The sequence below is a fragment of the Bidens hawaiensis genome, unplaced genomic scaffold, assembly GCF_021521415.1.
Source record: "Bidens hawaiensis isolate Kalapana, Puna unplaced genomic scaffold, B.hawaiensis_p1.1 tig00015447_1, whole genome shotgun sequence".
Taxonomy (NCBI): domain Eukaryota; kingdom Viridiplantae; phylum Streptophyta; class Magnoliopsida; order Asterales; family Asteraceae; genus Bidens; species Bidens hawaiensis.
The window spans coordinates 118,252-133,346 of record NW_027492379.1 but is presented as its reverse complement, the minus strand read 5'-3'; the positions used below and the strand labels follow the sequence as shown (position 1 = coordinate 133,346).

At 34.1% G+C, this 15,095-nt stretch overlaps 1 protein-coding gene across 1 annotated transcript; it reads right to left on the bottom strand.

Annotated features, from left to right (window-relative positions):
• Positions 1 to 3,386: 3,386 nt before the first annotated feature.
• Positions 3,387 to 7,883, bottom strand: LOC143549171 (uncharacterized). The gene is made up of 3 exons (XM_077040142.1): positions 7,316 to 7,883; positions 3,764 to 3,993; positions 3,387 to 3,675 (listed from the first exon to the last, which is right to left on the bottom strand). Exons 1-3 carry the CDS (start codon positions 7,656 to 7,658, stop codon positions 3,397 to 3,399), a joined length of 852 nt encoding a protein of 283 aa, XP_076896257.1. The 5' UTR covers positions 7,659 to 7,883; the 3' UTR covers positions 3,387 to 3,396.
• Between the last annotated feature and the right edge of the window lie 7,212 nt (positions 7,884 to 15,095).

Here is a 15,095-nt window from a genome sequence, read left to right as displayed (position 1 = left end):
AACTTATCTTATAATAATAAACTAATTATTATATTAAATATCCTCCAAGATTGTAGGTGCCTTCAAACTGATTTGGTGTTGGACACGTTTAATAAGGTACACCACGAAGTGAATACTAAGGAATCAACTATACTACTTTTGTGTAATGATTTAAAAACCGGTACGTATCAACCGGTTGAACCAGTTATACCGGAATTTGGTAAGGTAACCGATATTTAGAGCCCATTATTTTTTTCCGGTTTGCTAGAATATCGCACCGCCGGCTTTTTAAAAAAATACCGGTTTTAAAACCAATAGATATATATATATATATATATATATATATATATATATATTGCATCATATACTTTAAAAAAATGACTTTTAACCTAACGAATAAAATAAAAACGAGTAAACATGGTAAAATATGATTCGCTAATCAACCAATTTTGTATCCTCCAAATCAAAGGGTGGTTTCTTTACATATTTTGTAATTGATTAAGTTCGTATAAAAAGTACAAACATTCTATTTGACTCGATACTTGTTCATTTGTGATGTTTATTAATATACTTTTGGTTTTGTTTTTTAAGTCAAATAGTATTTATATGGAATTACATCTTAAACTATTTAACCCGGTTGAATCACTCTATACATTCCTGTTCAACCGGTTGTATCGTTTTTGAATCAAATTTGGTATGAGTAAAATACCGGTATTTAACCCGGTTGAATCACTCTATACATCCCTGTTCAACCGGTTGTATCGTTTTTGAATCAAATTTGGTATGAGTAAAATACCGGTTTTTAAAACATTAATTTCGTGGGTATCATTTGAATTGTTTTGTCAAGCAAGTTATATTTAGTTGCTTGTTCTTTTATGGATCTTCACAAACGATCCGATGATTGTGTCCCATATGTTTGTAAACTAATGTCCACAAATCCACGATTGAGATTTTCACTGAGATCATGAGTTTATAAATACAATTATATGAGATGTCTATATTTAATACACAGATTAGTGATAACAATTTGTTCTTCAGGTTTAACATTATGCAACCAAATGAAGATTCATAACTTAGAAAAACCCCTAACTTAAATCTCACAAATTGCAAGATACCATGTTATACAATTGAAAGATATAAGACTCACTTTTAAAATCCAATTTAGAAGAATATTTCATTAAAACCATTTATCCTTACACCAAACTAGAATACATATGAAAAATTTTGTTGATTACATTTAATCAAACAAACATGTTTTTTTTTCTCCAAAAAACAAGTTAGCTATGGGTTACAACACTAATTTCAAGCTCACGAATCATATAAGTCGAACCACATATCATTTACATATAAACTAAATTCAATCAAGTTTGGGCTCGCATGATAAAACCCAAGCTTAGCTTTTTAATCTAGTTCCCTAAAGAGAATATAAACATTAGCACAGGCATATAGGTTTACAACAATGAAGATACATATCGTCACATCCATGAAAAGGTTTAAAAACACTAAAAAAAATTCTTAAATCAGGAAAGACATGACAGTGTGCAACAATTCAAATGTGTGCATAATGACACTGTGAAAAAAAAAAAATATATATATATATATATATATTAGTTGAGGTCATTCACATAATAGATTGAGTTAAGTGACTATGTGAGGCTTATACATAGTCGCGTGACTTTCATTTATATAGCCACACTGTTTCCCAAGATAATTCATGATTTTAATTTGAAATAAATATTCTACATAATCGTGTAACTATATGGGTATGAGAAATCATGTTAAATGATAAATAAAGTAATTAAGGGACCATTTCTTGTTGAGAGTGTATTGGTGTAAGGAGATACACAAGTTGAAAACGATAATGATGTTGAAAGACATATATTACTTATAGGGTCAGCCGCGTGTGGGCATGTGTCCCGTTAGAGGGACATGGTGTTTTTACCAAAGTTAGCTTTAGATGTTTTTCTCTTTTGCCATCTAGAAGATTGTTCAAGAGTTGATTTTGATCATGTTTTCTTATCATTTGTTTTTAAGATTTGAGGTGACATTATATTATTGGATGATGGTTAGGATAGGTTTGGATTCATGTAACTTAAAATTCATGCTTACAATTTAATACCTATTAATTTTGAACAGTTACAAATATATATATATAACAACCAATTCAACTCCCAATGGTGGCTTGTGTTGAACCCCCCATTTAATGTTTATTAATTTTGAACGGTTACAGCTTACACATTTAAGGCTAGTAGGCTACCCATGGTGACATGGTTCACATGAAAGCATCAATTCTATTTTAAGTTCTTATAATCTTATTTTCCTTTTTTTATATTTAAATTTTAAATTAGTAGAAATATTTTTAGCATTAAATTAAATATTTGAACTTTTCCTTTAACCAGTGGTGTTTTGCCGGTAGTACGTGGATACTAACTTAAAATATAAGTTAATTTATTTCATTTCTAAAGTTGTATGTTTATTTTGTTTTTAAAACCCGTCTGCAGTCAGACAAAACATTTGTTCGACCGCCCATAGTTCGCTAGAACATGTTATGCCACACGGCTGCCTTTTCGCCTAAAGAAGCCGTGTGCCACATTCCTAAGATGTCCAAACGGTTGGACGTTATATATGTTGATAGTGTACTAACGTGTTCATATAAATGTATAATAGACATGTAAGCCTAAAGATTATATATATGTTTATTTTGAAAGCTTTTAAATTCAATATTTAGTTGGCAATTTCATATATTTCCTCAAATCATGTTTCTAAAGCATTGTACATCAAGGCATAAAAATTGTATTTTAGGAAAATATGTAATTTAGTAAATTTAGAAGGGATTCTTTGTTTCTTGTACAACTAATACTAATTGATATTAATGAGCTGGTGGTGAAGTGGTCAGTATATAGAGACATGAGGATTCATGTGACCTCATGTGACCCAAGTTCGATTCCTGCTCATACACTTAGTTTTGGTAGCACTTCGTTATAATGTGCAAGTACTGGTTCGATCCTTGAACTGAACGGGTTTTAACTCACCACACTGTCGTGCCTTCAGGCGAGTGTTCACGGGTGTCAACCCTAGAGGTGGGTTTTTCCCGGGTTCAGAGGCGAATGTATCCCGATGTGCTGAATTTCACCAGTATACAATTTAAATGATTCGTTGACCGTTAAAAAGAATAAAAATAAAAAATAAAAATAAATACTCTTCGACTATGGTCATATAAGGTATATGGTTATTGAGAGTTTTCTGAATATCGTTAAATCATATAATTTCTTAATCTTAAGCATATCGCATATGATTTGTTCTTAACATTATATATATTTTATAATCATAACAAATTTAATCATCCTAAAAATAAATAAATAAATAAATAAATAAAAGATGATTTCTCAATCTTTATTTCAAGAGAAACTCACGAACCTAAAGTGAAGAAAAAATGGGGACACCAGGTAATGTTGCACCGGCATCGACAATGAACACATTACCACTAACATACTCGGATGAGTCATGAATCAGATACCGAGCCAGTCCAGTCAAGGCTGGATCAGCTGTGCCAAATGTTCTTAACGGAGTGGTTCTTCTAGCCACATTGTTGAGCCACTCTTTCTCCATCAAGCCTTTGGTTATCTCCGAGCTAAAAAGTCCCGGGTTAATCGAATTCACCCTGATCTTGTACACACCCAACTCCAAAGCCATTACCTAATCAAACAATTAAACATTTAATCCCTACAGCAATAAAACAACCACAAACAAATCTTTTAAACACAAATCCAAGAATCAAAATTACCTTTGTCAACGTGACAACACCGGTTTTCGAAGACGAATAAGCAAGACCTCCGGGCAGCTGCCCACGGTCAAGACCCGCTATTGAAGATATATTAATTATCGAACCCCCTTGTTTCGCGTCACGCATGTGTATACAAACGTACTTTGACACCAACCATGTTCCGGTCAAATTTGTTCTGACGGTACCATCCCATCCTTCTTCACACAACTCCAATGGACTCAGCACGTTACCTATAAGTAGAGGTGGTCAAAAAAACCGGTCCCCGAACCGGTTTGCCGGTTTAAACCGGAAACCGGATATTTAAAAAACCGGTTTTTTTAAAACCGGTTTGACCGGTTTACAAACCGCCGGTTTGTATATCGGTTATACTTTTTCGAGCCCAAACCGGTTTTCAAACCGGTTATAAAAAAAACCGGTTTTTTAAATTAACCGGTTACTAAAAAACCGGTTAACCGGTTTTTTTTAAAACCGGTTTATTACCGTTTTAGAAAAACCGGTTAACCGGTTTTTTAGTAACCGGTTAACCGGTTAAAAACCGGTTTTATGCCGTTGAGAAACGGCTATATGCCGTTTTTTTCATTTTTTGACCGTTTTTTTTTTTATTTACCATTCTACCCCCACAAACATCTATATATAGTTTAGGTTGGGTATTGGTTAGAACACACTCGATTATACTACTCCAAACGCTCCAAACGCTCTAAACGTTTATTTCATACGCGATTATTTTGTTATCTCACGCTCTATTATACCACATTACCACTCCATACGCTCTTATTTCGTAGTCGATTATCATGGCCTCCCAAAGTGCTGCTTCATCCGTCAACATGGGTGCCTCGAACTCGGGAGAAACGGTCGTTCGGGTCATCCCCACGAAACGAAACCAAGATGTTTGGCAACATTTCGACCTATGCGAAATGTCTAACGGTAGCCAAAAAGCTCGATGCAAACATTTTTTGAAGTTTTATGGCAAAGATGCAAACTCCACTTTAAAAGCGCATGTACAAAGGCCCTTTTGCAAGGCCTTGAAGGACGAATCGGGAAGTAGTTCGCAGCCGGAGATGACGAATCAAGGAACGGTGTTTACGTACGACCTTGAAGCGGTACGTCAACAGTTTTCAAACTTTGTGATTCAAAATACACTTCCTTTCAACCACTTCGACAACCCTCAATTCACGGAGATGATGCAAAAGTATGTTCAACCACGCTACCAACACGTAAGTCGTTCGACCCTTAGAAGAGATTGTCTTAAAGCTTGGAAAAACGCTAAATCCGAACTAATTTCATACTTTTCAAACTTACAAACTGGTGTAAACTTAACAACGGATGTGTGGTCGGTACCTAATGGTTCGCCCGACTCATACATTTGTGTGACGGCTCATTGGGTTGACCCCGAGTCGTGGCAAATGATGAAACGAACCGTTGCGTTTCAATTGTTTGATTACCCGCACACGGGTAGAAATATTTTTAAACTCTTGGATAAAGTCATTCGACAATACAAGATTGAACATAAAATCTTTTCAATTTCGTTTGATAACGAGTCCAACAATACGGCCGCGGTTGGCCATTTAAAATTAAAGTATAAACCTATTTGTGATGGAGCGTTTTTTCATAGCCGATGCATTGCACATATTATCAACTTGGCCGTGCAAGATGGGTTAAACGTGATCGAAACGCAAAGAAACAATTTTAAAAGAATGTTACGAGATGTTTTTAGCAACAATAAAAGATTTTCAAGATACAAAAAATTTTGTGTAGAAGCTAATTGTCAATGGTTGGGGCCAAATTGGGATTGTCCAACAAGATGGAACTCGACTTGTGATATGTTTGAGAAAGTCATCCAACAAAAAGAATCACTAGTTGCGTTTCATCAAATTTTGTCAAGTATGGGTAAATGTGCACCGTACGATCCTAGAAACTGGTTATTGATTGAGATCGTTACGGAGGTCCTTCAAATTTTTAAATCTTGCACAACTAGTTTATCCGGGGTTTACTATCCAACTAGCCCCATTGCTTTACCAAAAATTGCTGTCATGTGCACAAAGTTGAGTGAACTACATTGTAGGGGTGCACCTTATTTTGATATGGGTGTAAAAATGAAAGAAAAATTTAGAAAATATTTTCAACAACTACCCGCTGTTTTGACATGTGCTGCTGCGTTAAACCCTTGCATAAATGTTGGTGGTGTTGAAGCTTTAATAGAAAAAATTTGTGATGAGCTAGAGTTAAACGACGATCAAAACCCCTATTATAACCAAACTTTAAAGAATGCTTTCAACACCACCTTGTCTAACATGTATGATGTTTACCTTACAAAATACGGGTCGTCTTCCCAAATTCATGACTCGTTAAGAGCTGTTGCCCAATCCCAATCCCAAACCGACCTTGAAATGGGGATGTACTACATGATTTGGGAAGACGCCGGTAAACGTCAAAAGGTAAACACCCCAAGCAGTGAACTTGGAAGGTATGGTGGTACCAACTTTGTGAAACACATGACTCCAGATGAATTTAGAAGTCTTGATTTGCTGGCTTGGTGGAGAGGTAAGGAGGATGAGTTTCCGATCCTCGCCGCCATGGCCAAAGATTTACTAACGGTCCAAGCTTCCACGGTAGCTTCGGAGTCTGCTTTTTCTGTTTCTGGCAGGGTTATATCGATTAGGAGGACTCGACTCACTCCACCAGCTGTAGAGATGTCGTTTTGCTACAAGGATTACTTGGACTCTTTAGATAGGGCACAACATCAACGCTCACTCGAGGGGGAAATGGACTATGAGGCGGGCTTGTATGAAGACGAGGTCACTCAAGGACACACTCAACCAATGACCGATGAAGAAGCCGCGTACGACGATTACCTAAGGAATAGCTCGGGATCGGGTAGCGAAGAAAATAATGAGTAAGAAACAGCAAGTTGTTAATGTAATCGTGTCTAAGCATTCTTTAATGTTTGTATTTTTGAGTTACGAATATGCGATAACGATTTAATGTTTGTATTTTTAATGTAAAAGCTATAAATGAAAGTTATGTGTTTTTAATCTTCCAAGCAAAGAACCGTAACAACGAAATCAAAGAATGGAGTCAGTCCGTTTTGCCTTGTAGTTACCGGTTTGCCTTGTAGTTACCGGTTCGTTTATACTGTGAAAAAATAATGGTTATTTAAAAAAAATTAAAAAAAAAAAAAAAAACCGGTTAACCGGTTAGACCGGTTATTAAAAAACCGGTTAATAAAAAAACCGGTTTATTAACCGGTTCCTAAACCGGTCCTAACCGGTTTGACCGGTTATGGTTTTCATACACAAAAACCGGTTATTAACCGGTCCGGTTATTAACCGAACCGGTTTTTTTCCTGGACGAAAAAAACCGGTCCGGTTAATAACCGAACCGGTTTTTTTAAAAAAACCGATTTGTGCACCTCTACCTATAAGTTGTAACCCATATGTCTATTACTAAATCAGTGAATATAATTTGTAACTTTATAACTTATATAATATAAGTTACAACTAAGTTGTAACTTATGACTTTTACACTGTAACTTATAAATTATTTGATAATTACCTCTAACGCCCGCATTATTAATCAAAGCATCGATACGTCCAAAAGCGTCCCACGCCTTTTTAACCGAGGCTTTAATGTCAGGACCCTTAGCACTGACATCAAGCTCCACCGCAACCGCTCGAACCATTCCAGCATCATCTGTTGGTTCAGTTTTGTTGATCTCATTGCAAAGAGACACGAGGCGGTCAATCCTACGTGCCACCGCAACGATTCTGCATCCAGCTTTAGCCAGGTCGATACAGAAGTCTCTACCGAGACCGGACGATGCTCCGGTGACCATGACAACTTTTCCGGCTAAGTTATGCCATGGCTCCAGTGTAGGAGAATTTGTTTGATTGGCCATTGTATTGTATGTGGTTTGAGGAAGTTGTGTAGAAGTTATAAACTAGTGAAAAGTGTTGATTTAGTGGGACCATGACACCTGGCTGCTGTTTAGTGGATCTGAAAGCCCACTTGAGTTCACATCAAACAACCATGGTCCATGGTCAAAGTTGTCGGGTCAACATTGAAGTCAACACACTAAATATGAATTTCGTGCAACTATCTAATAATAGAATAAATAAAAAAACGTGTAGAAGAAAACTTAAATGATTATGACCACTCAAAAGTTTATACATTCTTTTTTTTTTCCGTTACATGAATATGGTGTGCGAAACTGCCGACCACGTGACCAACCTAAGAGGGTGGAACATGACTTATTAGACGGCAAACTAGTCTTTCGACATTTTATTGATGCGACACTGATCGCGTTGGTCAACTGGCCCTCTTGTATACATCCTTGTTTTAATAGCATAAAAAAGTAGCAATTTACATTTATTGCGTTTGTGACAATTAATACACACATAACTAACTTCAAATTTCAAATAAAATAATAAATACAGTATCAATTAAGTAATAAATGTAGTATCAATTAATAAATGCAATGATAAAATATTAAGTTATTTACCATATTTACATAAAATACATAAAGAGCTTGTAGACCAAATTATCAAGGCGTGATAGTAATGTCTATCTTTATAAAACTACTAGTTTGATCCTCTCGTGTTACGAGAGTTTATTTAATTTTTTTTAATCGTTTTGCTATTTTATGATGATTTATTTTATTTTTTAACGTAGTTTGTTTTAATTTAATACATATATATTAGTTTGTATTATATTTTTAGGCGTTTGGGTATTTTCAATTGAGATGTGTAGGTTTTTAGATTTTTAACGAACAAAAATACACGAACACAAACCTGTTGATTTTTTAAATGACCAAACATGAACACAAATATTTGTCTAATGAAAAAGGGGACGATGATGTAGTTGACGATGGCAGGTAGTATCGGAAGTTAATCGACTATGGAGATGATAGACCGGGAATGGAGAACATGTAAAGAAGATAAATTAAATTAGGGTTTAAGGATGAAAGTATTTACCAATAAATAAGATCTTATAACCCATTTGAGAGCTATTAGGCTTTGGTAAGACCCATAACCCGTGAAAATTATTTTTTGATGATTAAGGAGCTATTTCACAAACAAATGAGATGTTATAACTCGTTTAAGGGTTATCCGGGTTTAGTGAGACCCATGACCCGCGAAAATTATTGTTTGATTATGAAATAGTTTTACAAATAAATGAGATATAACCCATTTAAAGACTATATGGGTTTGGTAAGACCCATACCCGCGATTTCGGGTCAAATGCATGAGAAGCCTCCATTTAGAAATCAAGCAATCTGGTGGCTCTAGAGAATTGAGGGGACAACCTGAGAGCGACACGTAGGATTTCATGATAGACAATTATATAGATAGTTAGATATGTGGGTACATGAAACCTTGGTGTGGTTGGTATGGCCAGTTTCGACGGTGTGAAACATTGTGCCTGGTGTGCCTATGTAATAACTTGTACTCGTTAATTTAATAAAACAGTTATATAATGTTGTTTATCTTTCTTTTTTTTAACAAACATTCCGATATAAATTTAATTAAATACAAAGTTGGTTTCAAAATATAGAACTTCTTACGTTTGTGTTTGTAATACGTCTCGTGTTGTAGTTTTCTTTAACTATTATAAATGTAAAAACAAAATAATGATAGTGGTTATGAAATTGGTGTGAAAATGATGTGGTTTAGTCTAGCGATAAACATATTAACTATTATAAATGTAAAAACAAAATAATGATAGTGGTTATGAAATTGGTGTGAAAATGATGTGGTTTAATCTAGCGATAAACATATAAATGAGTAAACTTTTGGATAAAAATTGAGTACTTATGTATTTTTATTTTTTTGAGTTATTTTTTATTATGAATCGTCTAATTTAAGGTTATTTTTTTATGTTGAAATTGATTTATATGAAATTATAGGATAAACTATTTAACTTGGTTGAACCTCCCAATACAACCTGGTTGTGCCATTATTTTACCTCAATCCTGTACGAGTTAAAAATCAGTTTTTAAAACAGTTATCACGGAACATTAGTAGAGTTGGAAACATGTATTTAATTAACACATGATCATGTGTTTGCGCGACCAACCAAGAACGAGTGTGTTATAACCAATGGTATTATGTGAAAATTAGGGATGAGATCGGGACCGTATCCGTACCTGTACCCGAAAGCACCAGTACCTAAAATCAGTAAATCGTGATACTCATACCATACCCGAATTATATGGTACGGGTAAGAGTACCGGTACATGTACGGTACTCGCTTTGGTACCTCTTTGTTCTTTTTTTTTTTTTAAATCTCCACTAAACCAGATGTCGGTAACGGTACAATACCGACAATCAATTATCTATAATATCAAAACTAAAAATGAAACAAATAAGCCATAATATAAAATTCATTCCCTTTTCCTTTTCTTAGTTTATCGTTTCTCAATTTCTATAGAAAAAAATAGAGAAAGTTAATACATGTTATTTAATTATATACACAATTACACATACATTAAATAAAAAGATACGAATACACAATCTATAATATATAAAAACGAAAACATAAAATCATACGCGTCACTATGTGGTTGCTCCCCCTTCTTTTTGGAATCACCAGATTTGCTTAATTTTTAAATAGAAATTTCTCATGCATTTAACCTGAATTCAAGGGTATGGGTCTCATCAAACCCAGATATTTCTTAAACGGGTTATAACATCTAATTAAATTAAAAACTTATCTCACTAAATCATTTGATATAAAAATCCTATAATTTAGGGATATACTAAAAATTAAAATATGATTTATTTTAAAAAAAGATATATATATATATATATATATATATAATTTATAATTAAAAAACCAATTTTATAGTATAAAAAATAAACGGGTCTTGGGTCTCCTCAAACCCATATAACTTTTAAACCGAGTTATAACATCTAATTTATTTGTGAAACAATTTATCATCAAATCATAAATATATTATTAACTTTCATACAATAAAAAAAATTCAAAAAAATAAATCAATATTAAAAACAAATAATGTAAAACAACCCCCGTAATACGAGGGATAAAAACTAGTATATGAATATACATATATAAATTAAGAATGAACTTATTCAACTAATATGTATTATGTTTTGAAAATCTCGCTTGAAAGTTAAGTCATAAGTGTTGGAAACCTAATAAAAGTCCCTACATATTCTAAACGGGTACCAATACCCGTAATACCCGTACTTGTACCCGTGCCTATACCCGAAAATACCCGTACTTATAATCAGTAAATTTGCGTACTCATACCCGTACCCAATAGACACGTACATGTACATGTACGAGTACAAGTAAGGGTAATGAATAAGTACGTGTACGAGTATTTAAGAAAAAAAACTCATCCCTAGTGAAAATTCCCAAATTAGTCCTTTTAAGAGAGAGATTAAAAATAGCCTCATTTTTTGTTTAAAATCCGGAAATAGTCCTTCAAATCTCGTTTGGGGTGACACATTGAGAATCGATCCGACGAGATTCAAGTTATAATGCTATGTTCTTTTAATTTAATTCATTATTTGGATTAGTTGTGTTCAGCACACAACCTGGTTCGGTTTAGATACAGTTTCAAGTTTTCGATTTCTTATATGTTATGGTTTTTCATCCATTTTAATCACAACTTTTAAATATGTTATTATTTCAATATCTTTTGTATAGAATTAGAGCTGCCGTCACTATCGCCGCTAATGTACAAACCCTAAATAGGGCGGCAAGACGTCGATGTCGCCTTGTCCTTGATTCGGTTCCAAGTTCGAGTTTAAGTTTAGATCCATGTTACATGTTCCCATCTCTATTCCAATTTCTCCCTGCTCCAAATCAGTTCCCGCTCTAGATTAGTTTCCATTTAAGATTCTCAAGATTTCACTTATTCGATAATTTTTTTAGGGTATGTTACATCTTACATCACCATCATCGTCAGCCACATTTGATTAAGGTGCCCTAATGAAATCACAACATTAGTAAAAGTTCGTCTATAGTTTTTAATATTAGTATAAAATCCAAACCGTACAATGTTTATAAATGACAAAATTAATATTTTATTTTGGTTAGTAACTACATTTCTTAGATTAACCAACTAAGGTCAAGTTATTCTACAAAGGGTTATAAAAATGAAAAGTGTGAAAAGTCATAAATAATTGACATGTGTCAAGTAAGGACCAAAGAAAAAATGGTATAAAGGTAATTGTACACATTTTCTCTCCCCACATGCAAGACACATGTTAATACCCCCATCATTTTAGAACGTTTATAACTTTTTCGTATGATATTTTTTTTTAAAAAAAATTCATCATAATAACAAGCGTTTTTTTTTATCTTTAATAAGAGTATGATTTTTGTTATATAAAATTTAAAACAAAAATCACGTCATTGTGTCTTTTCGCACGCCATTGTGTCTTTTTCGCTTATCATTGTGTCTTTTTTCGTCATTGTGTCTTTTCGCATACTATTGTGTCTTTTCGCTTATAATTGTGTCTTTTTTCGTCATTGTGTTTTTTCACACACCATTGTGTCTTTTCGCTTATTATTGTGTCTTTTCGCTTATAATTGTGTCTTTTTCCGAACACCATTGTGGTTTTTTCGCTTATCATTGTGTCTTTTTTCGTCATTGTGTCATTTCGCACACCATTGTGTCTTTTTTCCTCATTGTGTCTTTTTTCGTCATTGTGTCTTTTTTCTTCATTGTGTCTTTTCGCACACCATTGTGTCTTTTCGTTTATAATTGTGTCTTTTTTCGTCATTGTGTCTTTTCGCACACCATTGTGTCTTTTTTCGCCATTGTGTCTTTTCGCACACCATTGTGTCTTTTTCGCCATTAATACATGTTACACAATAACTTGAAACGTAAAACACAATGGTGAATACGTATAAAACAATGACCTTAAACGTAAGACACAATGGCGAATACGTATAACACAATGGCCTACAACGTAACACACAGTGGTGAATATATATAACACAATGACTTGAAATGTAAAACACAATGGAAACAACATATTACACAATGACACAATGAACAACCAAAAAACACAATTAAAAAACCCATTAATTTTTTTATTTTTTTATATAACAATATGATACTCATATTAAAGATAAAAAAACGCTTATTATTATGGAGAATTTTTTTTAAATGTCGTATGAAAAAGTTATGGACATTTTAAAATGATGGGGGAATTGACATGTGCCTTGCATGTGGAGAGAGAAAGTCAACAAACGTGGGTTATTACCTTAATGCCCTTTTCATCAATTTTTATTTATTAAATTAATCTCAGCCATTCAAATCTAAGATCAATAGACTGGATTCATTCTCACCCTTCTCATTTTTATTGTCCTTTGTATTTTAACTTTACCCTAAGAGCATTCTCAATGGGTTCTCCATCCCCATCTTTAAAACTTAACCAAAAACCACAATTTCTTAAATTTATACATCATTCTTTAAAAACCTCCCCCAACCCATTCTCTATTTCTATCTTTATATTCTTTTTTTTATTATTTATTTCTCTTTCTTCCATTTATATCTTAACTATTAAGGAGGGAGTTGGAAATGGAGTGCTTTGACATTGCTCTAAATTTGGAGATCTACTATAGCATTTTGTTAAAATTTGGAGATGAAGTTTGGAGATGTGGAATGGATTGGAACCATGTTTTAGATGTTTTCTTTAAATTTTAGAGACGGAGATAGAAATAGAGAACCTAATGGGAATGCTCTAACTAACTATTAACTTAACAGGAACATTCTTGCTATTATATATATAGATAAAAGTTGGAATGTCGGTGCAACAAAATTGTTTTTCTGAATATTATCAGTTTAGTTCAGAATTTAATCTAAACATTTTGATGATGAAACAATATTGATGGTGTAGCCTGATGGGTGTTAGTGCTATCTGTTTGTGCTTTCTTTCCGGCTCAACATTCAAGTTCGAGGCCCACCTTAAGCATGTAAGCAAGTCTTTTGTTTTTTTTTATATTATACTTTCTTTTTGATATTTCTATGTAGGTTTTGGTGGTGGAGCATACCATCTTTTTGTATTTATTTTCTTTTTTTAATACATTGTTATTGTATGTTTTTTTAAATATTTTAACTTGAAGAATTTATTTTGTGGGTTTATTTTCATAATCATAATGAATATATCGATACCGACCGAATTCACATTGATTCACTGCTGCAATGCCTGGATTTTAACAATCGAGTAAACATCATTTTAGATATGTTACTTGTATCATAAGCTATGAGTGCCGGTATCGTAACTGTAAGGCCCCGTTCCCGGTAGCTCTACTTTAGCGTCGGATTTACTCATAAACACAGTTCTACAAATCATAATTTATTAAAACTTTCGCGGAATATAAAACTTTAACCGTTTATTACAAAACATTTAATCTTTTCTTTGATACCATAACACAAAACATTATATTTAAAACATCTTTTCTCCTATCTTCAGATGCCAGCCGTTCAACCCATGCCATGTGTCATCCTCATGCCTTCTCGATAAACATATATACCTGTGTACATACTAAAAGTCAGCTACGCTGAGTGAGTTCTAGTTAATCATGCAACATACAATACATACACATACATACATATCCAAAGATACATATCCATACTTAATCTGTTACCCCACTACCATACATACATACATACATATCTACAATCACTAACCTCAGTCTACCGAGAGTACGTTCATAGTCCGCCGTCTATACATGTACTCAAGGTCGTAAACACGTAAAAGGTCCGCAGTCCTTACCTGTGTTCACAAATTATGGTACGTGCAAGGTCCGCAGTCCTTCCATATACCATCCTATATTGACAACACGTACAAGGTCCTCAGTCCTTCCCTATGTTGCAACCTAAACCATAGCACGTACGAAGTCCTCAGTCTTCCCCTATGCTACCAGAACACAAGTATAGCACGTATAAGGTCCACAGTCCTTTCCTGTGCTGACGCCTATCTACAATACGTATAAGGTCCGCAGTCCTTATCTACGTTGGCGTCAATCACCTATAACCATAACACGTACGAAGTCCGCAGTCTTCCCCTATGCTACCACAACACAAATATAGCACGTATAAGGTCCACAGTCCTTTCCTGTGCTGACGCCTATCTACATTACGTATAAGGTCCGCAGTCCTTATCTACGTTGGCGTCTATCTCCTATAACACGTATAAGGCCCACCGTCCCTATCTACGTTTACATCTATCATCTACATCACGTATAAGGCCCGCAGTCCTTAACTACGCCATCACCTGCCAAGTCTATGTCCAACAGAAGTTAGAGGGATTCGCCATCCTAACTTACTATGTCGAACGTAGGACTCATGTAA